At 40.0% G+C, this 27,891-nt stretch overlaps 1 protein-coding gene and 1 long non-coding RNA gene across 2 annotated transcripts in view; both read right to left on the reverse strand.

Moving 5' to 3' along the window:
- The window catches only part of LOC308390007, a 124,370-nt gene that overhangs the window by 58,091 nt on the left and 38,388 nt on the right, over positions 1-27,891 (reverse strand). The window lies entirely within an intron of this gene.
- On the reverse strand, positions 18,686-26,854 carry LOC308390005 (histone H1-like). Its single transcript, XM_080871661.1, has 2 exons — positions 21,698-26,854; positions 18,686-21,598 (listed from the first exon to the last, which is right to left on the reverse strand). Exon 1 carries the CDS (start codon positions 23,886-23,888, stop codon positions 23,433-23,435), a length of 456 nt encoding a protein of 151 aa, XP_080727787.1. The 5' UTR covers positions 23,889-26,854; the 3' UTR covers positions 18,686-21,598; positions 21,698-23,432.

A 27,891-nucleotide genomic window follows, 5' to 3' on the forward strand; every position in this document is an offset into this window, starting at 1 on the left:
AGTGCGTTTCTCACTGTTACATGCATTTGAATGGGGAACTCGACCGAAACAAAGTATAGGTTTTCATTATGTGAATAACTTGGAAATCTTAGCTCAAACAGCTGCAAAACCTGTTTGCCCAGCACGGGGACCTTGAGTTCTATAAGATAAAGCCATAAACATGTGTATTCGAGTCTTCTATCAACAGTTACAGCTATTTATATGAAGTTGTACAAAAACGCTTTCTTTCGCCAAGACAGTGCGTTTCTCACTGTTACATGCATTTGAATGGGGAACTCGACCGAAACAAAGTATAGGTTTTCATTATGTGAATAACTTGGAAATCTTAGCTCAAACAGCTGCAAAACCTGTTTTGCCAGCACGGGGACCTTGAGTTCTATAAGATAAAGCCATAAACATGTGTATCCGAGTCTTCTATCAACAGTTACAGCTATTTATATGAAGTTGTACAAAAGCGCTTTCTTTCGCCAAGACAGTGCGTTTCTCACTGTTACATGCATTTGAATGGGGAACTCGACCGAAACAAAGTATAGGTTTTCATTATGTGAATAACTTGGAAATCTTAGCTCAAACGGCTGCAAAACCTGTTTGCCCAGCACGAGGATATTGAATTCTTTAACATGAAGCCATAGACATGTGTGTCTGAGTCGTCTATCAAAAGTTGCACTGATTTATATAAAGTTGTGCAAAAACGCTTTATTTCGCCAAGACAGTGCGTTTCTCACTGTTACATGCATTTGAATGGGGAACTCGACCGAAACAAAGTATAGGTTTTCATTATGTGAATAACTTGGAAATCTTAGCTCAAACGGCTGCAAAACCTGTTTTGCCAGCACGGGGACCTTGAGTTCTATAAGATAAAGCCATAAACATGTGTATCCGAGTCTTCTATCAACAGTTACAGCTATTTATATGAAGTTGTACAAAAACGCTTTCTTTCGCCAAGACAGTGCGTTTCTCACTGTTACATGCATTTGAATGGGGAACTCGACCGAAACAAAGTATAGGTTTTCATTATGTGAATAACTTGGAAATCTTAGCTCAAACAGCTGCAAAACCTGTTTTGCCAGCACGGGGACCTTGAGTTCTATAAGATAAAGCCATAAACATGTGTATCCGAGTCTTCTATCAACAGTTACAGCTATTTATATGAAGTTGTACAAAAACGCTTTCTTTCGCCAAGACAGTGCGTTTCTCACTGTTACATGCATTTGAATGGGGAACTCGACCGAAACAAAGTATAGGTTTTCATTATGTGAATAACTTGGAAATCTTAGCTCAAACAGCTGCAAAACCTGTTTTGCCAGTACGGGGACCTTGAATTCTATAAGATAAAGCCATAAACATGTGTATCCGAGTCTTCTATCAACAGTTACAGCTATTTATATGAAGTTGTACAAAAACGCTTTCTTTCGCCAAGACAGTGCGTTTCTCACTGTTACATGCATTTGAATGGGGAACTCGACCGAAACAAAGTATAGGTTTTCATTATGTGAATAACTTGGAAATCTTAGCTCAAACAGCTGCAAAACCTGTTTGCCCAGCACGGGGACCTTGAGTTCTATAAGATAAAGCCATAAACATGTGTATTCGAGTCTTCTATCAACAGTTACAGCTATTTATATGAAGTTGTACAAAAACGCTTTCTTTCGCCAAGACAGTGCGTTTCTCACTGTTACATGCATTTGAATGGGGAACTCGACCGAAACAAAGTATAGGTTTTCATTATGTGAATAACTTGGAAATCTTAGCTCAAACAGCTGCAAAACCTGTTTTGCCAGCACGGGGACCTTGAGTTCTATAAGATAAAGCCATAAACATGTGTATCCGAGTCTTCTATCAACAGTTACAGCTATTTATATGAAGTTGTACAAAAACGCTTTCTTTCGCCAAGACAGTGCGTTTCTCACTGTTACATGCATTTGAATGGGGAACTCGACCGAAACAAAGTATAGGTTTTCATTATGTGAATAACTTGGAAATCTTAGCTCAAACAGCTGCAAAACGTGTTTTGCCAGCACGGGGACCTTGAGTTCTATAAGATAAAGCCATAAACATGTGTATCCGAGTCTTCTATCAACAGTTACAGCTATTTATATGAAGTTGTACAAAAGCGCTTTCTTTCGCCAAGACAGTGCGTTTCTCACTGTTACATGCATTTGAATGGGGAACTTGACCGAAACAAAGTATAGGTTTTCATTATGTGAATAACTTGGAAATCTTAGCTCAAACGGCTGCAAAACCTGTTTGCCCAGCACGAGGATATTGAATTCTTTAACATGAAGCCATAGACATGTGTGTCTGAGTCGTCTATCAAAAGTTGCACTGATTTATATAAAGTTGTGCAAAAACGCTTTATTTCGCCAAGACAGTGCGTTTCTCACTGTTACATGCATTTGAATGGGGAACTCGACCGAAACAAAGTATAGGTTTTCATTATGTGAATAACTTGGAAATCTTAGCTCAAACAGCTGCAAAACCTGTTTTGCCAGCACGGGGACCTTGAGTTCTATAAGATAAAGCCATAAACATGTGTATCCGAGTCTTCTATCAACAGTTACAGCTATTTATATGAAGTTGTACAAAAACGCTTTCTTTCGCCAAGACAGTGCGTTTCTCACTGTTACATGCATTTGAATGGGGAACTCGACCGAAACAAAGTATAGGTTTTCATTATGTGAATAACTTGGAAATCTTAGCTCAAACAGCTGCAAAACCTGTTTTGCCAGCACGGGGACCTTGAGTTCTATAAGATAAAGCCATAAACATGTGTATCCGAGTCTTCTATCAACAGTTACAGCTATTTATATGAAGTTGTACAAAAACGCTTTCTTTCGCCAAGACAGTGCGTTTCTCACTGTTACATGCATTTGAATGGGGAACTCGACCGAAACAAAGTATAGGTTTTCATTATGTGAATAACTTGGAAATCTTAGCTCAAACGGCTGCAAAACCTGTTTTGCCAGTACGGGGACCTTGAATTCTATAAGATAAAGCCATAAACATGTGTATCCGAGTCTTCTATCAAAAGTTACAGCTATTTATATGAAGTTGTACAAAAACGCTTTCTTTCGCCAAGACAGTGCGTTTCTCACTGTTACATGCATTTGAATGGGGAACTCGACCGAAACAAAGTATAGGTTTTCATTATGTGAATAACTTGGAAATCTTAGCTCAAACAGCTGCAAAACCTGTTTTGCCAGCACGGGGACCTTGAGTTCTATAAGATAAAGCCATAAACATGTGTATCCGAGTCTTCTATCAACAGTTACAGCTATTTATATGAAGTTGTACAAAAACGCTTTCTTTCGCCAAGACAGTGCGTTTCTCACTGTTACATGCATTTGAATGGGGAACTCGACCGAAACAAAGTATAGGTTTTCATTATGTGAATAACTTGGAAATCTTAGCTCAAACAGCTGCAAAACCTGTTTTGCCAGCACGGGGACCTTGAGTTCTATAAGATAAAGCCATAAACATGTGTATCCGAGTCTTCTATCAACAGTTACAGCTATTTATATGAAGTTGTACAAAAACGCTTTCTTTCGCCAAGACAGTGCGTTTCTCACTGTTACATGCATTTGAATGGGGAACTCGACCGAAACAAAGTATAGGTTTTCATTATGTGAATAACTTGGAAATCTTAGCTCAAACAGCTGCAAAACCTGTTTGCCCAGCACGGGGACCTTGAGTTCTATAAGATAAAGCCATAAACATGTGTATCCGAGTCTTCTATCAACAGTTACAGCTATTTATATGAAGTTGTACAAAAACGCTTTCTTTCGCCAAGACAGTGCGTTTCTCACTGTTACATGCATTTGAATGGGGAACTCGACCGAAACAAAGTATAGGTTTTCATTATGTGAATAACTTGGAAATCTTAGCTCAAACAGCTGCAAAACCTGTTTTGCCAGCACGGGGACCTTGAGTTCTATAAGATAAAGCCATAAACATGTGTATCCGAGTCTTCTATCAACAGTTACAGCTATTTATATGAAGTTGTACAAAAACGCTTTCTTTCGCCAAGACAGTGCGTTTCTCACTGTTACATGCATTTGAATGGGGAACTCGACCGAAACAAAGTATAGGTTTTCATTATGTGAATAACTTGGAAATCTTAGCTCAAACAGCTGCAAAACCTGTTTTGCCAGCACGGGGACCTTGAGTTCTATAAGATAAAGCCATAAACATGTGTATCCGAGTCTTCTATCAACAGTTACAGCTATTTATATGAAGTTGTACAAAAACGCTTTCTTTCGCCAAGACAGTGCGTTTCTCACTGTTACATGCATTTGAATGGGGAACTCGACCGAAACAAAGTATAGGTTTTCATTATGTGAATAACTTGGAAATCTTAGCTCAAACAGCTGCAAAACCTGTTTGCCCAGCACGGGGACCTTGAGTTCTATAAGATAAAGCCATAAACATGTGTATCCGAGTCTTCTATCAACAGTTACAGCTATTTATATGAAGTTGTACAAAAACGCTTTCTTTCGCCAAGACAGTGCGTTTCTCACTGTTACATGCATTTGAATGGGGAACTCGACCGAAACAAAGTATAGGTTTTCATTATGTGAATAACTTGGAAATCTTAGCTCAAACAGCTGCAAAACCTGTTTGCCCAGCACGGGGACCTTGAATTCTATAAGATAAAGCCATAAACATGTGTATCCGAGTCTTCTATCAAAAGTTACAGCTATTTATATGAAGTTGTACAAAAACGCTTTATTTCGCCAAGACAGTGCGTTTCTCACTGTTACATGCATTTGAATGGGGAACTCGCCCAAAACAAAGTATAGGTTTTCATTATGTGAATAACTTGGAAATCTTAGCTCAAACGGCTGCAAAACCTGTTTGCCCAGCACGAGGATATTGAATTCTTTAAGATGAAGCCATAGACATGTGTGTCTGAGTCGTCTATCAAAAGTTGCACTGATTTATATAAAGTTGTGCAAAAACGCTTTATTTCGCCAAGACAGTGCGTTTCTCACTGTTACATGCATTTGAATGGGGAACTCGACCGAAACAAAGTATAGGTTTTCATTATGTGAATAACTTGGAAATCTTAGCTCAAACAGCTGCAAAACCTGTTTTGCCAGCACGGGGACCTTGAATTCTATAAGATAAAGCCATAAACATGTGTATCCGAGTCTTCTATCAAAAGTTACAGCTATTTATATGAAGTTGTACAAAAACGCTTTCTTTCGCCAAGACAGTGCGTTTCTCACTGTTACATGCATTTGAATGGGGAACTCGACCGAAACAAAGTATAGGTTTTCATTATGTGAATAACTTGGAAATCTTAGCTCAAACGGCTGCAAAACCTGTTTGCCCAGCACGAGGATATTGAATTCTTTAAGATGAAGCCATAGACATGTGTGTCTGAGTCGTCTATCAAAAGTTGCACTGATTTATATAAAGTTGTGCAAAAACGCTTTATTTCGCCAAGACAGTGCGTTTCTCACTGTTACATGCATTTGAATGGGGAACTCGACCGAAACAAAGTATAGGTTTTCATTATGTGAATAACTTGGAAATCTTAGCTCAAACAGCTGCAAAACCTGTTTTGCCAGCACGGGGACCTTGAATTCTATAAGATAAAGCCATAAACATGTGTATCCGAGTCTTCTATCAAAAGTTACAGCTATTTATATGAAGTTGTACAAAAACGCTTTCTTTCGCCAAGACAGTGCGTTTCTCACTGTTACATGCATTTGAATGGGGAACTCGACCGAAACAAAGTATAGGTTTTCATTATGTGAATAACTTGGAAATCTTAGCTCAAACAGCTGCAAAACCTGTTTTGCCAGCACGGGGACCTTGAGTTCTATAAGATAAAGCCATAAACATGTGTATCCGAGTCTTCTATCAACAGTTACAGCTATTTATATGAAGTTGTACAAAAACGCTTTCTTTCGCCAAGACAGTGCGTTTCTCACTGTTACATGCATTTGAATGGGGAACTCGACCGAAACAAAGTATAGGTTTTCATTATGTGAATAACTTGGAAATCTTAGCTCAAACAGCTGCAAAACCTGTTTTGCCAGCACGGGGACCTTGAGTTCTATAAGATAAAGCCATAAACATGTGTATCCGAGTCTTCTATCAACAGTTACAGCTATTTATATGAAGTTGTACAAAAACGCTTTCTTTCGCCAAGACAGTGCGTTTCTCACTGTTACATGCATTTGAATGGGGAACTCGACCGAAACAAAGTATAGGTTTTCATTATGTGAATAACTTGGAAATCTTAGCTCAAACGGCTGCAAAACCTGTTTTGCCAGTACGGGGACCTTGAATTCTATAAGATAAAGCCATAAACATGTGTATCCGAGTCTTCTATCAAAAGTTACAGCTATTTATATGAAGTTGTACAAAAACGCTTTCTTTCGCCAAGACAGTGCGTTTCTCACTGTTACATGCATTTGAATGGGGAACTCGACCGAAACAAAGTATAGGTTTTCATTATGTGAATAACTTGGAAATCTTAGCTCAAACAGCTGCAAAACCTGTTTTGCCAGCACGGGGACCTTGAGTTCTATAAGATAAAGCCATAAACATGTGTATCCGAGTCTTCTATCAACAGTTACAGCTATTTATATGAAGTTGTACAAAAACGCTTTCTTTCGCCAAGACAGTGCGTTTCTCACTGTTACATGCATTTGAATGGGGAACTCGACCGAAACAAAGTATAGGTTTTCATTATGTGAATAACTTGGAAATCTTAGCTCAAACAGCTGCAAAACCTGTTTTGCCAGCACGGGGACCTTGAGTTCTATAAGATAAAGCCATAAACATGTGTATCCGAGTCTTCTATCAACAGTTACAGCTATTTATATGAAGTTGTACAAAAACGCTTTCTTTCGCCAAGACAGTGCGTTTCTCACTGTTACATGCATTTGAATGGGGAACTCGACCGAAACAAAGTATAGGTTTTCATTATGTGAATAACTTGGAAATCTTAGCTCAAACAGCTGCAAAACCTGTTTGCCCAGCACGGGGACCTTGAGTTCTATAAGATAAAGCCATAAACATGTGTATCCGAGTCTTCTATCAACAGTTACAGCTATTTATATGAAGTTGTACAAAAACGCTTTCTTTCGCCAAGACAGTGCGTTTCTCACTGTTACATGCATGTGAATGGGGAACTCGACCGAAACAAAGTATAGGTTTTCATTATGTGAATAACTTGGAAATCTTAGCTCAAACAGCTGCAAAACCTGTTTTGCCAGCACGGGGACCTTGAGTTCTATAAGATAAAGCCATAAACATGTGTATCCGAGTCTTCTATCAACAGTTACAGCTATTTATATGAAGTTGTACAAAAACGCTTTATTTCGCCAAGACAGTGCATTTCTCACTGTTACATGCATTTGAATGGGGAACTCGACCGAAACAAAGTATAGGTTTTCATTATGTGAATAACTTGGAAATCTTAGCTCAAACAGCTGCAAAACCTGTTTTGCCAGCACGGGGACCTTGAGTTCTATAAGATAAAGCCATAAACATGTGTATCCGAGTCTTCTATCAACAGTTACAGCTATTTATATGAAGTTGTACAAAAACGCTTTCTTTCGCCAAGACAGTGCGTTTCTCACTGTTACATGCATTTGAATGGGGAACTCGACCGAAACAAAGTATAGGTTTTCATTATGTGAATAACTTGGAAATCTTAGCTCAAACAGCTGCAAAACCTGTTTGCCCAGCACGGGGACCTTGAGTTCTATAAGATAAAGCCATAAACATGTGTATCCGAGTCTTCTATCAACAGTTACAGCTATTTATATGAAGTTGTACAAAAACGCTTTCTTTCGCCAAGACAGTGCGTTTCTCACTGTTACATGCATTTGAATGGGGAACTCGACCGAAACAAAGTATAGGTTTTCATTATGTGAATAACTTGGAAATCTTAGCTCAAACAGCTGCAAAACCTGTTTTGCCAGCACGGGGACCTTGAATTCTATAAGATAAAGCCATAAACATGTGTATCCGAGTCTTCTATCAAAAGTTACAGCTATTTATATGAAGTTGTACAAAAACGCTTTCTTTCGCCAAGACAGTGCGTTTCTCACTGTTACATGCATTTGAATGGGGAACTCGACCGAAACAAAGTATAGGTTTTCATTATGTGAATAACTTGGAAATCTTAGCTCAAACGGCTGCAAAACCTGTTTGCCCAGCACGAGGATATTGAATTCTTTAAGATGAAGCCATAGACATGTGTGTCTGAGTCGTCTATCAAAAGTTGCACTGATTTATATAAAGTTGTGCAAAAACGCTTTATTTCGCCAAGACAGTGCGTTTCTCACTGTTACATGCATTTGAATGGGGAACTCGACCGAAACAAAGTATAGGTTTTCATTATGTGAATAACTTGGAAATCTTAGCTCAAACAGCTGCAAAACCTGTTTTGCCAGCACGGGGACCTTGAGTTCTATAAGATAAAGCCATAAACATGTGTATCCGAGTCTTCTATCAAAAGTTACAGCTATTTATATGAAGTTGTACAAAAACGCTTTCTTTCGCCAAGACAGTGCGTTTCTCACTGTTACATGCATTTGAATGGGGAACTCGACCGAAACAAAGTATAGGTTTTCATTATGTGAATAACTTGGAAATCTTAGCTCAAACAGCTGCAAAACCTGTTTTGCCAGCACGGGGACCTTGAATTCTATAAGATAAAGCCATAAACATGTGTATCCGAGTCTTCTATCAAAAGTTACAGCTATTTATATGAAGTTGTACAAAAACGCTTTCTTTCGCCAAGACAGTGCGTTTCTCACTGTTACATGCATTTGAATGGGGAACTCGACCGAAACAAAGTATAGGTTTTCATTATGTGAATAACTTGGAAATCTTAGCTCAAACAGCTGCAAAACCTGTTTGCCCAGCACGGGGACCTTGAGTTCTATAAGATAAAGCCATAAACATGTGTATCCGAGTCTTCTATCAACAGTTACAGCTATTTATATGAAGTTGTACAAAAACGCTTTCTTTCGCCAAGACAGTGCGTTTCTCACTGTTACATGCATTTGAATGGGGAACTCGACCGAAACAAAGTATAGGTTTTCATTATGTGAATAACTTGGAAATCTTAGCTCAAACAGCTGCAAAACCTGTTTTGCCAGCACGGGGACCTTGAGTTCTATAAGATAAAGCCATAAACATGTGTATCCGAGTCTTCTATCAACAGTTACAGCTATTTATATGAAGTTGTACAAAAACGCTTTCTTTCGCCAAGACAGTGCGTTTCTCACTGTTACATGCATTTGAATGGGGAACTCGACCGAAACAAAGTATAGGTTTTCATTATGTGAATAACTTGGAAATCTTAGCTCAAACAGCTGCAAAACCTGTTTTGCCAGCACGGGGACCTTGAGTTCTATAAGATAAAGCCATAAACATGTGTATCCGAGTCTTCTATCAACAGTTACAGCTATTTATATGAAGTTGTACAAAAACGCTTTCTTTCGCCAAGACAGTGCGTTTCTCACTGTTACATGCATTTGAATGGGGAACTCGACCGAAACAAAGTATAGGTTTTCATTATGTGAATAACTTGGAAATCTTAGCTCAAACAGCTGCAAAACCTGTTTGCCCAGCACGGGGACCTTGAATTCTATAAGATAAAGCCATAAACATGTGTATCCGAGTCTTCTATCAAAAGTTACAGCTATTTATATGAAGTTGTACAAAAACGCTTTCTTTCGCCAAGACAGTGCGTTTCTCACTGTTACATGCATTTGAATGGGGAACTCGCCCAAAACAAAGTATAGGTTTTCATTATGTGAATAACTTGGAAATCTTAGCTCAAACGGCTGCAAAACCTGTTTGCCCAGCACGAGGATATTGAATTCTTTAAGATGAAGCCATAGACATGTGTTTCTGAGTCGTCTATCAAAAGTTGCACTGATTTATATGAAGTTGTGCAAAAATGCTTTATTTCGCCAGGACAGTGCGTTTCTCACTGTTACATGCATTTGAATGGGGAACTCGACCGAAACAAATTATAGGTTTTCATTATGTGAATAACTTGGAAATCTTAGCTCAAACAGCTGCAAAACCTGTTTGCCCAGCACGGGGACCTTGAGTTCTATAAGATAAAGCCATAAACATGTGTATCCGAGTCTTCTATCAACAGTTACAGCTATTTATATGAAGTTGTACAAAAGCGCTTTCTTTCGCCAAGACAGTGCGTTTCTCACTGTTACATACATTTGAATGGGGAACTCGACCAAAACAAAGTATAGGTTTTCATTATGTGAATAACTTGGAAATCTTAGCTCAAACGGCTGCAAAACCTGTTTGCCCAGCACGAGGATATTGAATTCTTTAACATGAAGCCATAGACATGTGTGTCTGAGTCGTCTATCAAAAGTTGCACTGATTTATATAAAGTTGTGCAAAAACGCTTTATTTCGCCCAAGACAGTGCGTTTCTCACTGTTACATGCATTTGAATGGGGAACTCGACCGAAACAAAGTATAGGTTTTCATTATGTGAATAACTTGGAAATCTTAGCTCAAACAGCTGCAAAACCTGTTTTGCCAGCACGGGGACCTTGAGTTCTATAAGATAAAGCCATAAACATGTGTATCCGAGTCTTCTATCAACAGTTACAGCTATTTATATGAAGTTGTACAAAAACGCTTTCTTTCGCCAAGACAGTGCGTTTCTCACTGTTACATGCATTTGAATGGGGAACTCGACCGAAACAAAGTATAGGTTTTCATTATGTGAATAACTTGGAAATCTTAGCTCAAACAGCTGCAAAACCTGTTTTGCCAGCACGGGGACCTTGAATTCTATAAGATAAAGCCATAAACATGTTTGTCTGAGTCTTCTATCAAAAGTTACAGCTATTTATATGAAGTTGTACAAAAACGCTTTCTTTCGCCAAGACAGTGCGTTTCTCACTGTTACATGCATTTGAATGGGGAACTCGACCGAAACAAAGTATAGGTTTTCATTATGTGAATAACTTGGAAATCTTAGCTCAAACAGCTGCAAAACCTGTTTGCCCAGCACGGGGACCTTGAGTTCTATAAGATAAAGCCATAAACATGTGTATCCGAGTCTTCTATCAACAGTTACAGCTATTTATATGAAGTTGTACAAAAACGCTTTCTTTCGCCAAGACAGTGCGTTTCTCACTGTTACATGCATTTGAATGGGGAACTCGACCGAAACAAAGTATAGGTTTTCATTATGTGAATAACTTGGAAATCTTAGCTCAAACAGCTGCAAAACCTGTTTTGCCAGCACGGGGACCTTGAGTTCTATAAGATAAAGCCATAAACATGTGTATCCGAGTCTTCTATCAACAGTTACAGCTATTTATATGAAGTTGTACAAAAACGCTTTCTTTCGCCAAGACAGTGCGTTTCTCACTGTTACATGCATTTGAATGGGGAACTCGACCGAAACAAAGTATAGGTTTTCATTATGTGAATAACTTGGAAATCTTAGCTCAAACAGCTGCAAAACCTGTTTTGCCAGCACGGGGACCTTGAGTTCTATAAGATAAAGCCATAAACATGTGTATCCGAGTCTTCTATCAACAGTTACAGCTATTTATATGAAGTTGTACAAAAACGCTTTCTTTCGCCAAGACAGTGCGTTTCTCACTGTTACATGCATTTGAATGGGGAACTCGACCGAAACAAAGTATAGGTTTTCATTATGTGAATAACTTGGAAATCTTAGCTCAAACGGCTGCAAAACCTGTTTTGCCAGTACGGGGACCTTGAATTCTATAAGATAAAGCCATAAACATGTGTATCCGAGTCTTCTATCAACAGTTACAGCTATTTATATGAAGTTGTACAAAAACGCTTTCTTTCGCCAAGACAGTGCGTTTCTCACTGTTACATGCATTTGAATGGGGAACTCGACCGAAACAAAGTATAGGTTTTCATTATGTGAATAACTTGGAAATCTTAGCTCAAACAGCTGCAAAACCTGTTTTGCCAGCACGGGGACCTTGAGTTCTATAAGATAAAGCCATAAACATGTGTAGCCGAGTCTTCTATCAACAGTTACAGCTATTTATATGAAGTTGTACAAAAACGCTTTCTTTCGCCAAGACAGTGCGTTTCTCACTGTTACATGCATTTGAATGGGGAACTCGACCGAAACAAAGTATAGGTTTTCATTATGTGAATAACTTGGAAATCTTAGCTCAAACAGCTGCAAAACCTGTTTGCCCAGCACGGGGACCTTGAGTTCTATAAGATAAAGCCATAAACATGTGTATCCGAGTCTTCTATCAACAGTTACAGCTATTTATATGAAGTTGTACAAAAACGCTTTCTTTCGCCAAGACAGTGCGTTTCTCACTGTTACATGCATTTGAATGGGGAACTCGCCCAAAACAAAGTATAGGTTTTCATTATGTGAATAACTTGGAAATCTTAGCTCAAACGGCTGCAAAACCTGTTTGCCCAGCACGAGGATATTGAATTCTTTAAGATGAAGCCATAGACATGTGTGTCTGAGTCGTCTATCAAAAGTTGCACTGATTTATATAAAGTTGTGCAAAAACGCTTTATTTCGCCAAGACAGTGCGTTTCTCACTGTTACATGCATTTGAATGGGGAACTCGACCGAAACAAAGTATAGGTTTTCATTATGTGAATAACTTGGAAATCTTAGCTCAAACAGCTGCAAAACCTGTTTTGCCAGCACGGGGACCTTGAGTTCTATAAGATAAAGCCATAAACATGTGTATCCGAGTCTTCTATCAAAAGTTACAGCTATTTATATGAAGTTGTACAAAAACGCTTTCTTTCGCCAAGACAGTGCGTTTCTCACTGTTACATGCATTTGAATGGGGAACTCGACCGAAACAAAGTATAGGTTTTCATTATGTGAATAACTTGGAAATCTTAGCTCAAACAGCTGCAAAACCTGTTTGCCCAGCACGGGGACCTTGAGTTCTATAAGATAAAGCCATAAACATGTGTATCCGAGTCTTCTATCAACAGTTACAGCTATTTATATGAAGTTGTACAAAAACGCTTTCTTTCGCCAAGACAGTGCGTTTCTCACTGTTACATGCATTTGAATGGGGAACTCGACCGAAACAAAGTATAGGTTTTCATTATGTGAATAACTTGGAAATCTTAGCTCAAACAGCTGCAAAACCTGTTTTGCCAGCACGGGGACCTTGAGTTCTATAAGATAAAGCCATAAACATGTGTATCCGAGTCTTCTATCAACAGTTACAGCTATTTATATGAAGTTGTACAAAAACGCTTTCTTTCGCCAAGACAGTGCGTTTCTCACTGTTACATGCATTTGAATGGGGAACTCGACCGAAACAAAGTATAGGTTTTCATTATGTGAATAACTTGGAAATCTTAGCTCAAACAGCTGCAAAACCTGTTTTGCCATCACGGGGACCTTGAGTTCTATAAGATAAAGCCATAAACATGTGTATCCGAGTCTTCTATCAACAGTTACAGCTATTTATATGAAGTTGTACAAAAACGCTTTCTTTCGCCAAGACAGTGCGTTTCTCACTGTTACATGCATTTGAATGGGGAACTCGACCGAAACAAAGTATAGGTTTTCATTATGTGAATAACTTGGAAATCTTAGCTCAAACGGCTGCAAAACCTGTTTTGCCAGTACGGGGACCTTGAATTCTATAAGATAAAGCCATAAACATGTGTATCCGAGTCTTCTATCAACAGTTACAGCTATTTATATGAAGTTGTACAAAAACGCTTTCTTTCGCCAAGACAGTGCGTTTCTCACTGTTACATGCATTTGAATGGGGAACTCGACCGAAACAAAGTATAGGTTTTCATTATGTGAATAACTTGGAAATCTTAGCTCAAACAGCTGCAAAACCTGTTTTGCCAGCACGGGGACCTTGAGTTCTATAAGATAAAACCATAAACATGTGTATCCGAGTCTTCTATCAACAGTTACAGCTATTTATATGAAGTTGTACAAAAACGCTTTCTTTCGCCAAGACAGTGCGTTTCTCACTGTTACATGCATTTGAATGGGGAACTCGACCGAAACAAAGTATAGGTTTTCATTATGTGAATAACTTGGAAATCTTAGCTCAAACAGCTGCAAAACCTGTTTGCCCAGCACGGGGACCTTGAGTTCTATAAGATAAAGCCATAAACATGTGTATCCGAGTCTTCTATCAACAGTTACAGCTATTTATATGAAGTTGTACAAAAACGCTTTCTTTCGCCAAGACAGTGCGTTTCTCACTGTTACATGCATTTGAATGGGGAACTCGACCGAAACAAAGTATAGGTTTTCATTATGTGAATAACTTGGAAATCTTAGCTCAAACAGCTGCAAAACCTGTTTGCCCAGCACGGGGACCTTGAATTCTATAAGATAAAGCCATAAACATGTGTATCCGAGTCTTCTATCAAAAGTTACAGCTATTTATATGAAGTTGTACAAAAACGCTTTATTTCGCCAAGACAGTGCGTTTCTCACTGTTACATGCATTTGAATGGGGAACTCGCCCAAAACAAAGTATAGGTTTTCATTATGTGAATAACTTGGAAATCTTAGCTCAAACGGCTGCAAAACCTGTTTGCCCAGCACGAGGATATTGAATTCTTTAAGATGAAGCCATAGACATGTGTGTCTGAGTCGTCTATCAAAAGTTGCACTGATTTATATAAAGTTGTGCAAAAACGCTTTATTTCGCCAAGACAGTGCGTTTCTCACTGTTACATGCATTTGAATGGGGAACTCGACCGAAACAAAGTATAGGTTTTCATTATGTGAATAACTTGGAAATCTTAGCTCAAACAGCTGCAAAACCTGTTTTGCCAGCACGGGGACCTTGAATTCTATAAGATAAAGCCATAAACATGTGTATCCGAGTCTTCTATCAAAAGTTACAGCTATTTATATGAAGTTGTACAAAAACGCTTTCTTTCGCCAAGACAGTGCGTTTCTCACTGTTACATGCATTTGAATGGGGAACTCGACCGAAACAAAGTATAGGTTTTCATTATGTGAATAACTTGGAAATCTTAGCTCAAACAGCTGCAAAACCTGTTTTGCCAGCACGGGGACCTTGAGTTCTATAAGATAAAGCCATAAACATGTGTATCCGAGTCTTCTATCAACAGTTACAGCTATTTATATGAAGTTGTACAAAAACGCTTTCTTTCGCCAAGACAGTGCGTTTCTCACTGTTACATGCATTTGAATGGGGAACTCGACCGAAACAAAGTATAGGTTTTCATTATGTGAATAACTTGGAAATCTTAGCTCAAACAGCTGCAAAACCTGTTTGCCCAGCACGGGGACCTTGAGTTCTATAAGATAAAGCCATAAACATGTGTATCCGAGTCTTCTATCAACAGTTACAGCTATTTATATGAAGTTGTACAAAAACGCTTTCTTTCGCCAAGACAGTGCGTTTCTCACTGTTACATGCATTTGAATGGGGAACTCGACCGAAACAAAGTATAGGTTTTCATTATGTGAATAACTTGGAAATCTTAGCTCAAACAGCTGCAAAACCTGTTTGCCCAGCACGGGGACCTTGAATTCTATAAGATAAAGCCATAAACATGTGTATCCGAGTCTTCTATCAAAAGTTACAGCTATTTATATGAAGTTGTACAAAAACGCTTTATTTCGCCAAGACAGTGCGTTTCTCACTGTTACATGCATTTGAATGGGGAACTCGCCCAAAACAAAGTATAGGTTTTCATTATGTGAATAACTTGGAAATCTTAGCTCAAACGGCTGCAAAACCTGTTTGCCCAGCACGAGGATATTGAATTCTTTAAGATGAAGCCATAGACATGTGTGTCTGAGTCGTCTATCAAAAGTTGCACTGATTTATATAAAGTTGTGCAAAAACGCTTTATTTCGCCAAGACAGTGCGTTTCTCACTGTTACATGCATTTGAATGGGGAACTCGACCGAAACAAAGTATAGGTTTTCATTATGTGAATAACTTGGAAATCTTAGCTCAAACAGCTGCAAAACCTGTTTTGCCAGCACGGGGACCTTGAATTCTATAAGATAAAGCCATAAACATGTGTATCCGAGTCTTCTATCAAAAGTTACAGCTATTTATATGAAGTTGTACAAAAACGCTTTATTTCGCCAAGACAGTGCGTTTCTCACTGTTACATGCATTTGAATGGGGAACTCGACCGAAACAAAGTATAGGTTTTCATTATGTGAATAACTTGGAAATCTTAGCTCAAACAGCTGCAAAACCTGTTTTGCCAGCACGGGGACCTTGAGTTCTATAAGATAAAGCCATAAACATGTGTATCCGAGTCTTCTATCAACAGTTACAGCTATTTATATGAAGTTGTACAAAAACGCTTTCTTTCGCCAAGACAGTGCGTTTCTCACTGTTACATGCATTTGAATGGAGAACTCGACTGAAACAAAGTATAGGTTTTCATTATGTGAATAACTTGGAAATCTTAGCTCAAACAGCTGCAAAACCTGTTTGCCCAGCACGGGGACCTTGAGTTCTATAAGATAAAGCCATAAACATGTGTATCCGAGTCTTCTATCAAAAGTTACAGCTATTTATATGAAGTTGTACAAAAACGCTTTATTTCGCCAAGACAGTGCGTTTCTCACTGTTACATGCATTTGAATGGGGAACTCGCCCAAAACAAAGTATAGGTTTTCATTATGTGAATAACTTGGAAATCTTAGCTCAAACGGCTGCAAAACCTGTTTGCCCAGCACGAGGATATTGAATTCTTTAAGATGAAGCCATAGACATGTGTGTCTGAGTCGTCTATCAAAAGTTGCACTGATTTATATAAAGTTGTGCAAAAACGCTTTATTTCGCCAAGACAGTGCGTTTCTCACTGTTACATGCATTTGAATGGGGAACTCGACCGAAACAAAGTATAGGTTTTCATTATGTGAATAACTTGGAAATCTTAGCTCAAACAGCTGCAAAACCTGTTTTGCCAGCACGGGGACCTTGAGTTCTATAAGATAAAGCCATAAACATGTGTATCCGAGTCTTCTATCAACAGTTACAGCTATTTATATGAAGTTGTACAAAAACGCTTTCTTTCGCCAAGACAGTGCGTTTCTCACTGTTACATGCATTTGAATGGGGAACTCGACCGAAACAAAGTATAGGTTTTCATTATGTGAATAACTTGGAAATCTTAGCTCAAACAGCTGCAAAACCTGTTTTGCCAGCACGGGGACCTTGAATTCTATAAGATAAAGCCATAAACATGTTTGTCTGAGTCTTCTATCAAAAGTTACAGCTATTTATATGAAGTTGTACAAAAACGCTTTCTTTCGCCAAGACAGTGCGTTTCTCACTGTTACATGCATTTGAATGGGGAACTCGACCGAAACAAAGTATAGGTTTTCATTATGTGAATAACTTGGAAATCTTAGCTCAAACAGCTGCAAAACCTGTTTTGCCAGCACGGGGACCTTGAGTTCTATAAGATAAAGCCATAAACATGTGTATCCGAGTCTTCTATCAACAGTTACAGCTATTTATATGAAGTTGTACAAAAACGCTTTCTTTCGCCAAGACAGTGCGTTTCTCACTGTTACATGCATTTGAATGGAGAACTCGACTGAAACAAAGTATAGGTTTTCATTATGTGAATAACTTGGAAATCTTAGCTCAAACAGCTGCAAAACCTGTTTGCCCAGCACGGGGACCTTGAGTTCTATAAGATAAAGCCATAAACATGTGTATCCGAGTCTTCTATCAACAGTTACAGCTATTTATATGAAGTTGTACAAAAACGCTTTCTTTCGCCAAGACAGTGCGTTTCTCACTGTTACATGCATTTGAATGGGGAACTCGACCGAAACAAAGTATAGGTTTTCATTATGTGAATAACTTGGAAATCTTAGCTCAAACAGCTGCAAAACCTGTTTGCCCAGCACGGGGACCTTGAATTCTATAAGATAAAGCCATAAACATGTGTATCCGAGTCTTCTATCAAAAGTTACAGCTATTTATATGAAGTTGTACAAAAACGCTTTATTTCGCCAAGACAGTGCGTTTCTCACTGTTACATGCATTTGAATGGGGAACTCGCCCAAAACAAAGTATAGGTTTTCATTATGTGAATAACTTGGAAATCTTAGCTCAAACGGCTGCAAAACCTGTTTGCCCAGCACGAGGATATTGAATTCTTTAAGATGAAGCCATAGACATGTGTGTCTGAGTCGTCTATCAAAAGTTGCACTGATTTATATAAAGTTGTGCAAAAACGCTTTATTTCGCCAAGACAGTGCGTTTCTCACTGTTACATGCATTTGAATGGGGAACTCGACCGAAACAAAGTATAGGTTTTCATTATGTGAATAACTTGGAAATCTTAGCTCAAACAGCTGCAAAACCTGTTTTGCCAGCACGGGGACCTTGAATTCTATAAGATAAAGCCATAAACATGTGTATCCGAGTCTTCTATCAAAAGTTACAGCTATTTATATGAAGTTGTACAAAAACGCTTTATTTCGCCAAGACAGTGCGTTTCTCACTGTTACATGCATTTGAATGGGGAACTCGACCGAAACAAAGTATAGGTTTTCATTATGTGAATAACTTGGAAATCTTAGCTCAAACAGCTGCAAAACCTGTTGTTAGGTTTGTAGCTTGAACCCATCCGCTGGAACGTTGAAGACAATATAATTACACTGCTAAGCAAGACACAAGTAGGCAAACTTCTTCATGGTACTCGTGCACGGGAGAGAACCGGACAAACGCCGTTCCTTCGCTTGACCCCAGTAGCTCTCGTCCGTTCTCCCATACACTGTCCTTTTATTGAGGTTACATGAATATGCATAGGTTCATTAACATACGACGTCTACATACAAACAAAGAGTACCTTGCCTGTGTGTGTGTGTGTGTGTGTGTGTGTGTGTGTGTGTGTGTGTGTGTGTGTGTGTGTGTGTGTGTTGCTGATCAAAGGGTTAAACATCCTTGGTCAGGAAGAGGGTAGCCTCCCCCTCACCCTAGATGGTTCATCCTAGATAACACGGTGAGGAAGTCCTGCAGTTCATCTAAACAAAGAGCACTTAGACTAGAACAGACGTAGCTACGTTAATCCTACCATAAAATAATAAGACACGGTATGACCTCTCATGCTCCCAAAGTGCTGTCTAATACACACAAAGTTTGCAGACTATCAAGGATCAAAACCTCTACCAATCTACAACTAATTACAAAACTCTAAGCATATATAAGTAAATATTTCTAAGCATAAATGACAATCAACAATACAAATCTAACATTTCCCCCCTTTTTGACCTTTATGCCTGAAAAGTTCCCAGGTATGAATACCTCATGTCTGACAGTTTCAATGCAAACATTTTTATACTCAGCATATGTCAAATCACCCTAAATTACTGAAAAGGTACACAGTTCAACAAATGTATTAGCAGTTACCCCATTCATTGAGCTCATCTCATGGCAAACTGCATCTTACGAGCAACCAAAGAAATTGTTAATTTAATAGTGAAACTAAAAAAGTAACATTTTGAAAAACATCTCAACTTGGTGGTGCTTCCTCCGGGTGTGCACATCACATGTCTTTCTGCAGAGTGGTTTAAGCTCTGCAGGGCGTCATGAATGTCTCTTCCAGTTGTTTCCATCACTGTCCATAGGACCAGAGTCCAAATGTATGTAGAATAGACATTCAAACATACTAGTTGGTTTTGTGGTTCGTCAACATGGGTCTCAGCTATTTCCAAGCTGCAGACCTCTCAGCACTCTAGTTTTATGGCCTCCCATTACCTCACTTCAGACCTTCGTCTTGTGAGGGGGATATTTATGACTCCTTCATTGTCCTTCATTGTCCATACTCTGCAGAAAACACCTCTGTGGAAAGGGTGCAGGGTTGTCTTACTGCTATTATGATCCCAGCAGCCTTCAGAGTGTCATCGTATGCACAGTACAGTGGCACAGCATTAGGTGATGTTCATAGGAAACTGCTGTCATCACCACCATAGCTTCCGGTTCCTGTGCTTTCACAGAATCATGATGTCATCCTCGAACTCCTTCTACGCTGTCGATGGAGCTTGGCACGCTCCTCATCCCCTGAGTGTTTATGTTCCAACGCTGCTGAAGGTTTAAGGCAGAGCACGTCGTACACCTTAGTCGTCTTCCTCAGCGTCAATATTGAATCTTTCATTTTATTTAAAATCTTGCTGTGGGAAGTCTCCTCTTGATTTCCTGGAAGCTTAGTAGCACAGCTCTCTGTGTGATGTCTGCTGTGCTGAAGATGATCTCTGATCCTCCTGAAGCCTCTCTCCCATCTTGTGGACAATCCTCTCCTCTATTTTGCAGGCAGTTTCATGGTCCTTGCTGTGGCTCCAAGGTCTGATTTCATGATGGGCCCCAATCAGCTTGATCTTTGACCTCAACCACTGCCTGGTCCTGTCAGCTATGCGCTTCTCACTGGGCCTCTGAAGATTTCTCAGGAGATTACTGCTGCACCTGTATTTCCTTGCTAGGAAGACAAACTATTTGGAGAGTATGTCAACAATCATCAAACCACATTCTTTAGTTCAGTGAACTTCACTTATAGGCCATCAAAGCCTCATCTGAACATGGGTGCACCACTTGCATAGGTTTAATATTTGTAAATAAAACGGCTAATCACACAAATCACTGCAACAATAATAAAAAACATTGTTTAATGTTAATCCTTGGACTCCACCTCTTGACGCATGGACATTCCCATGCGTCAACTCACCAAACCTGGATTCCAGTCTTAAAGAAAAAGATTAGCTAGATCATATCCCAGGCAACATCAGGGCATCTCCTCCCCTGGAGCAGCACCACCCTGGACCTATAACCCTGCAATGAAAATGTTAGTGTGCTTTGCATATTAAGTTTGCTTAACACCTGGCTCTCCCAGGAGCCTGCATACACACCATCATGGCCTGGAAAGCAAAATCTGGAAGTAAAATCAAACTCCATACCTGTAAACAATTGTATCATAAGGACAAGAAGCATTCAACATCAGCAAGACAAGTGTCATGTGCAGGTTTTCTCAAATCAGTAAACTACAATTATTTTCATAAGTCGCCTCAGACATGGATCATCCCATGTACTCAGGCAACATTAATGTAATCGGTGACTGCTGTTAAGCAAAGACACTCCACTTATATATTACTATGGGCTCAAAAGTGGCCAGCTAATGAGCCCATATCAAACTATCCCAGAAACACTGTATCTCTTATTTTTTTTACTCATGTCACTTGTCCGTTTCAGCTGAATCTTCCACAGCATTCTCAAAGAAACTAACATTAGCAATACACATTGACTGTAGTCAGACAGAGGTCAGACACAGGTCAACAGGTTCCAGAGGTGCCATAAAAACACCATAAAGTCAACCCTAGCTGTGGAAAGAAGTAACACCAGTTCTCAACACAGGAAATTTCACACAGGTTATTCACATTATCAAAGTAACCTTCACATTTTCCCATCAACACAATGCAACAGCATCACCACTCATAACCTGTAAACACAGTTTTCCTCACACATAAACCCAGAAATCCTGTAGTAGGAAAAAACATCAACCAGTCGTCCTGGTATAAATCGCATCATCAATTCACATGAAGAACTGGCATGCTGCAAGAAAAGAAAATGCAAATATTAGCGCTTGCGCAGGCGTATGCATACTTTGTCACAGATATCTCTGTAAGCAACTCAAGCCTATGAATAACACACCTGATAAATGCACAGACACAGAAAATGGCATTTAAAAGGTTAAATCATCATGCAACCTCGAGTGTTGCTGTCATCTTTCTGCTCCTGTAAAAGGAAACACATGGGTTCATCTGCACCTTTGTCAGGTGGGGGTTAGCTTCACACAATCATGTTCAGTCAGTCAGTCAGTCAGATATTTTAAAATTCTTACTCATTCACTCAGTGGTTCCTTCTTTTGCTAATTGTGGAAATTATCATCGCATTCGTTTCCACGCTCAGCAAAACGACGTTATTTCAAAAAGAAAAATAATTTAGACTGGATTTCCTCGTTGAATCCTTTTTGGGGGGGACTCTCATTTCCTAATTGTCCCAAATAAGTGGCTTTCTCCTGAACCCATTTTAAATGTGGAGAAACTCACTTGCAACAATTTTCTTGACGACGTGTAACGCTTTTAATTCCCGACTTGCAGATCTGCTCAAAGAAAAGAAATTCACAAGCAAAAATCAGTGCTTGTTCAAAAATGAAAAATAAAAAATAACAGAGATTATCAAACCAAACTCTCAGTGCACTGTGAAAGTATCAAAATAAAAAGGCCTTGTTAAGTCATGACACAAGCTCCTCATCTCAGGAGGGTAAATCATACCATTAGCATGGTTTATCATACCATCATACTAATCGGCAGGCTCAACTTCACAACAAAAGAAAAATCATCAGCTGCACAACACACAACATAATCCTAATGTCTTATTAGCTATGAGTTTAATTACCAGGTCTGTGCTCTTCACTCATTTAGGCCACAGATCTATTTTATTCAATTTCCCTTTTCCCTTCATCATAAAACATGTGACATGCTGTCATGCACTTCACAAAACAGTCTGTTCTGACGTATTCAGAGTTGTGTATCTAAATACAGGATTCACTCGCACATCAAAGCAGGAAACTCAGTGTTTTAGAGTCTCCACTCAACACACAACAACTCCAACACATCTCATTCACTCATACTAGAATTCAGTCACCTTTCATTAATCTAAAACTGATCAACTAATTTGCATATCAGCTATTAACCCACTAAGTTGACAGGACGACAGAAAAGCATGTTCAAAATAGTATCACAAAAGACAATTTCCCTCATACAGTAAATTACATGTGCTGCCTCAATCAAACAGGAAGCTTCTCCCAATTTACCATTTTAACAACTAAATTTATTGTCTGATCACTGGTTGGTCAAACCAGGATCTTTTTTCTCACAAAAGTTAAACTGTTGTCCTGCAACTTGGAGAGTCAATTTTTTTCTTTAGGATAAATTCAGCATTTGATAACAAGTGTCTGCTAAATTGACACTATTGTAACACTGATGAAAGATAACAAGCTAATTTTCATTGCATGGGTTTGTGTTATTAGGCAGGTCTAATGCATGTCTGTGGAGCTGCATCTCCAGCAGAGCATGTTCTTAAAGCTGCCTTTCCTACACATTTCTCTGCTATTATTTAATCATTTCTTAACTAATGTGCTATGAGTCTTCATGAGTCATTTTGTGTTTGGAATTGTTAGTAGGGTTAATGCATGTTCTGCTTGTGTGTGTGTGATTTTGTATATGTTTCTATTTTCGCAATGTTTCAGACTCCGTCTCAATTTTCCAACTTAAGCAGTCAGTTTTCTTTTCCCCAGGTTTGCTAACCCAAATTTTGATTTCCCACATTAAATAATTCCTATGTGTTCTCACCTAGTCTTCTCACTCTGTTGTCCTCTCCCTCTTCAACAGTCCCGGCAGTTCTCCTTCAGCTTTGTCCTGTCTAGTAGCTGAAGTGCTGCTGCTGCCTTCTTGGGCGACTTCTTAGCAGCTGCTGCCGGTTTCTTGGCTTTGGCTGCGGCGGGCTTCTTGGCTTTGCTCTCAGTAGCCTTGTTCATCTTGAAGGATCCGGAGGTCCTGGTGCCCTTCGCCACCAGGCTCTTGATGGCGGTCTTGACACGGGCCTTGTTCTTGTCCACATCGTAGCCTCCGGCAGCCAGAGCCTTCTTGAGAGCGGCCACAGACAGGCCGTTGCGCTCCTTGGAAGCGGCCACGGCTTTCACAATCAGCTCGCCCACGCTGAGGCCGACCTTCTTGGGCTTGGAAGTCATCGTCTTCTTCTTCTTGGCCTGAACCTCGGCGCAGGGCGTGTTTATGATGGAGCCTTTCCCACCACAGCGCTGGCACGTTGAACGCATCATGAAGGGTCCATTTCTTTCATGTCGCTAGCCGCATGTGGCTTGCCCGAGTCACTCAGTCCTTTTTGAGCATTTCAACATGCTGCCGCCGCAGACCCTGGCCTCAGATCCAGCAAGTTTAGCGCGCTGATCTCCAAAAAAGTCCCGAAGGCCAGAAAGACGTCAAATAAGTGTCTCGTGCTGAGAACTCAAACAAAAACTCCTCTTCACGCTGCCATCTTGCTCGCCCCTCCGTGAAATTCAACCAATCAGACAGGAAGATGGGTTTGCTTTCTTCTTCTGCTGCTGTTTATCCACATTGCTGCTGCTTTGCTGGGACTTTTTGTGCTCAGGACTTGCTGCTGTCTCTTTATCATGGAGCTGCATTCCTTATCTTCAGGGAGGAGTGAGCTCGCTTGTGAGGTTGAGAAACACATGGCACTGTAAATAAGTCAGCCAGAAACTTGGCCTGCATGTTTCCAATGATGTTAAACTATAACTTTCTTCCGACCGCTGCATGTGGAAAATTGATTCAGGTCTGCTTTTCACCTGAAAGTGACAAACTAAGACATTTCATTATTATCATCACTGCTTAATCAACACACATCTCTCTCTGTGTGTGTTTTTGTGAACAGTCTTTTCTTAAAAGCAGAAAATGAAATTGTAGTTGTTTTTGGCTGATCAACACAAAACCTTTTTCCTATGATTTTTCTTTTTCACTCTTTTTTTTCGTTACAATAGCTGGTGACCTGCAGAATCACCGCTCTCACTCACAATCAAAGGCAATTACTTTTACACAGCGCACAAAAACACTGTGATGTCAGACACATTCACACTCACTTTTTCATCTGCATAAATAAACCATATGGCTGGAGATATGTGCCATGGTGATCCATAAGCATGATCACCAGTTTATTTAATTATTTTTAATCCAACAAAACAAATAAACAAAAACATGATGCTGATGCTACACACACACACACGAGTCAAGGTGCAGAAAAACTGCTCATGGAAACGCTGCACACTCTCTGTTTCCCTCTCTTTGAGTAGTTCTCAGACAGCTCTTGATCTGATAATGTGTAGCTTGCTCATCAGCTCAAAAAACAAAAACAAAACTGCAACGCGACATCACACAGTAGTTGCATGCTCTGCCCACAGTGGCAAAGTCTTACACTTACATATTCAACTCAGCTTCTCCATCATGTACTTTTAGATGTTTCATACAGGGTTCAGCATATTAGTTGTTTTCACAGGTGTGCTGTATATCTCAACAATGGTTCATAATAAGACGAAAGTCTTCCACACAGGTCAAGTGCCTCTATGCACTTCATTAGTTTAAATATTTACCTATAACACTTCACCTCACATGTCATTGTACTGAATTTAAGCAACCACAAGCTTAATGTAGGTTACTTTTAACAACTATCCACCTCAATGGTTTGGCACACAGGCTGTTAACATTTTGTGTCAGGAAGGGGTGGGGGGAAAGCCACCCACCAGAGCACAGCTGCTGATGTGGGCTGGCCTTTTCCACACACTCTTCAAGGCTGGTGTGTTTTCTGAAAACTTCTAACATTTGAATCTCTTCCATTTATAAGCCTGCGATTAACCGCATGGCTCAGGTCCGCGTGAAACCCGCGCGACCGCATTCGCGTGCACCCACGCAGCTGTGGAGCCTTCGCTCTCTCTCTTTTATACATAAATACTTTGTGCTGCCAGGAGCAAAGTCCAGCACAAACGTCTTTCTCCCTCTAACTCACTCTTGGTTGCTTAGAAACCCATGATAACAACAACAGTCGGTGTTACAGACCACGTGTTCTGCTCCGCACGCACTCACACAACAACAACAACAAAAACGACGACGACGACAACAATGACAACAACACAAAATAGGCCTACTCCGGACTCACACCGGACCGCTCGGGACCCTGACCCAGTTGTGGGACGCTCACCCACTCGCGCGACAAAACCCAATGAAGGGACGCTCGGGACACACACCCAGGGCGATTTCAAAACCGGACACTCACCGGACGCTTGGGACCCTTGGGCGATTTAACCAAAACTTCTTTTTCGGGACACTAACCCAGTTATCGCTCCACAAAGCAGCGAACTTCTCAACGCCTCACAAAATGGCGGAGACTGCACAACGACACGGTTATAGAGTCGGCCTCTTTAAACTTACTTGGCGTTGCTTAGCGTGTAATATCAGCCTGAATCCCGCCGATCGCCATTCATCGAGGAGAAGGACAGACAGCGAATCCACAGGAACTTCCTGGCTGACGTCAGTCTTTCAGCGTGCCTCCCCCCCCTCGGTGAATGCGATCCCAGGGATCCGGCATCGAAGGACCAATTAATGTTAGGTTTGTAGCTTGAACCCATCCGCTGGAACGTTGAAGACAATATAATTACACTGCTAAGCAAGACACAAGTAGGCAAACTTCTTCATGGTACTCGTGCACGGGAGAGAACCGGACAAACGCCGTTCCTTCGCTTGACCCCAGTAGCTCTCGTCCGTTCTCCCATACACTGTCCTTTTATTGAGGTTACATGAATATGCATAGGTTCATTAACATACGACGTCTACATACAAACAAAGAGTACCTTGCCTGTGTGTGTGTGTGTGTGTGTGTGTGTGTGTGTGTGTGTGTGTGTGTGTGTGTGTGTGTGTGTGTGTTGCTGATCAAAGGGTTAAACATCCTTGGTCAGGAAGAGGGTAGCCTCCCCCTCACCCTAGATGGTTCATCCTAGATAACACGGTGAGGAAGTCCTGCAGTTCATCTAAACAAAGAGCACTTAGACTAGAACAGACGTAGCTACGTTAATCCTACCATAAAATAATAAGACACGGTATGACCTCTCATGCTCCCAAAGTGCTGTCTAATACACACAAAGTTTGCAGACTATCAAGGATCAAAACCTCTACCAATCTACAACTAATTACAAAACTCTAAGCATATATAAGTAAATATTTCTAAGCATAAATGACAATCAACAATACAAATCTAACACCTGTTTTGCCAGCACGGGGACCTTGAGTTCTATAAGATAAAGCCATAAACATGTGTATCCGAGTCTTCTATCAACAGTTACAGCTATTTATATGAAGTTGTACAAAAGCGCTTTCTTTCGCCAAGACAGTGCGTTTCTCACTGTTACATGCATTTGAATGGGGAACTCGACCGAAACAAAGTATAGGTTTTCATTATGTGAATAACTTGGAAATCTTAGCTCAAACAGCTGCAAAACCTGTTTTGCCAGCACGGGGACCTTGAGTTCTATAAGATAAAGCCATAAACATGTGTATCCGAGTCTTCTATCAACAGTTACAGCTATTTATATGAAGTTGTACAAAAGCGCTTTCTTTCGCCAAGACAGTGCGTTTCTCACTGTTACATACATTTGAATGGGGAACTCGACCAAAACAAAGTATAGGTTTTCATTATGTGAATAACTTGGAAATCTTAGCTCAAACGGCTGCAAAACCTGTTTGCCCAGCACGAGGATATTGAATTCTTTAACATGAAGCCATAGACATGTGTGTCTGAGTCGTCTATCAAAAGTTGCACTGATTTATATAAAGTTGTGCAAAAACGCTTTATTTCGCCCAAGACAGTGCGTTTCTCACTGTTACATGCATTTGAATGGGGAACTCGACCGAAACAAAGTATAGGTTTTCATTATGTGAATAACTTGGAAATCTTAGCTCAAACAGCTGCAAAACCTGTTTTGCCAGCACGGGGACCTTGAGTTCTATAAGATAAAGCCATAAACATGTGTATCCGAGTCTTCTATCAACAGTTACAGCTATTTATATGAAGTTGTACAAAAACGCTTTCTTTCGCCAAGACAGTGCGTTTCTCACTGTTACATGCATTTGAATGGGGAACTCGACCGAAACAAAGTATAGGTTTTCATTATGTGAATAACTTGGAAATCTTAGCTCAAACGGCTGCAAAACCTGTTTGCCCAGCACGAGGATATTGAATTCTTTAAGATGAAGCCATAGACATGTGTGTCTGAGTCGTCT

Source organism: Rhamphochromis sp. 'chilingali' (genome assembly GCF_963969265.1).
Source record: "Rhamphochromis sp. 'chilingali' genome assembly, chromosome: 21".
In the NCBI taxonomy this organism is placed as follows: domain Eukaryota; kingdom Metazoa; phylum Chordata; class Actinopteri; order Cichliformes; family Cichlidae; genus Rhamphochromis; species Rhamphochromis sp. 'chilingali'.

Coding starts and splice junctions, on each gene's coding strand:
- LOC308390005 (XM_080871661.1), bottom strand. CDS start 23,888: ATGATGCGTTCAACGTGCCAGCGCTGTGGTGGGAAAGGCTCCATCATA.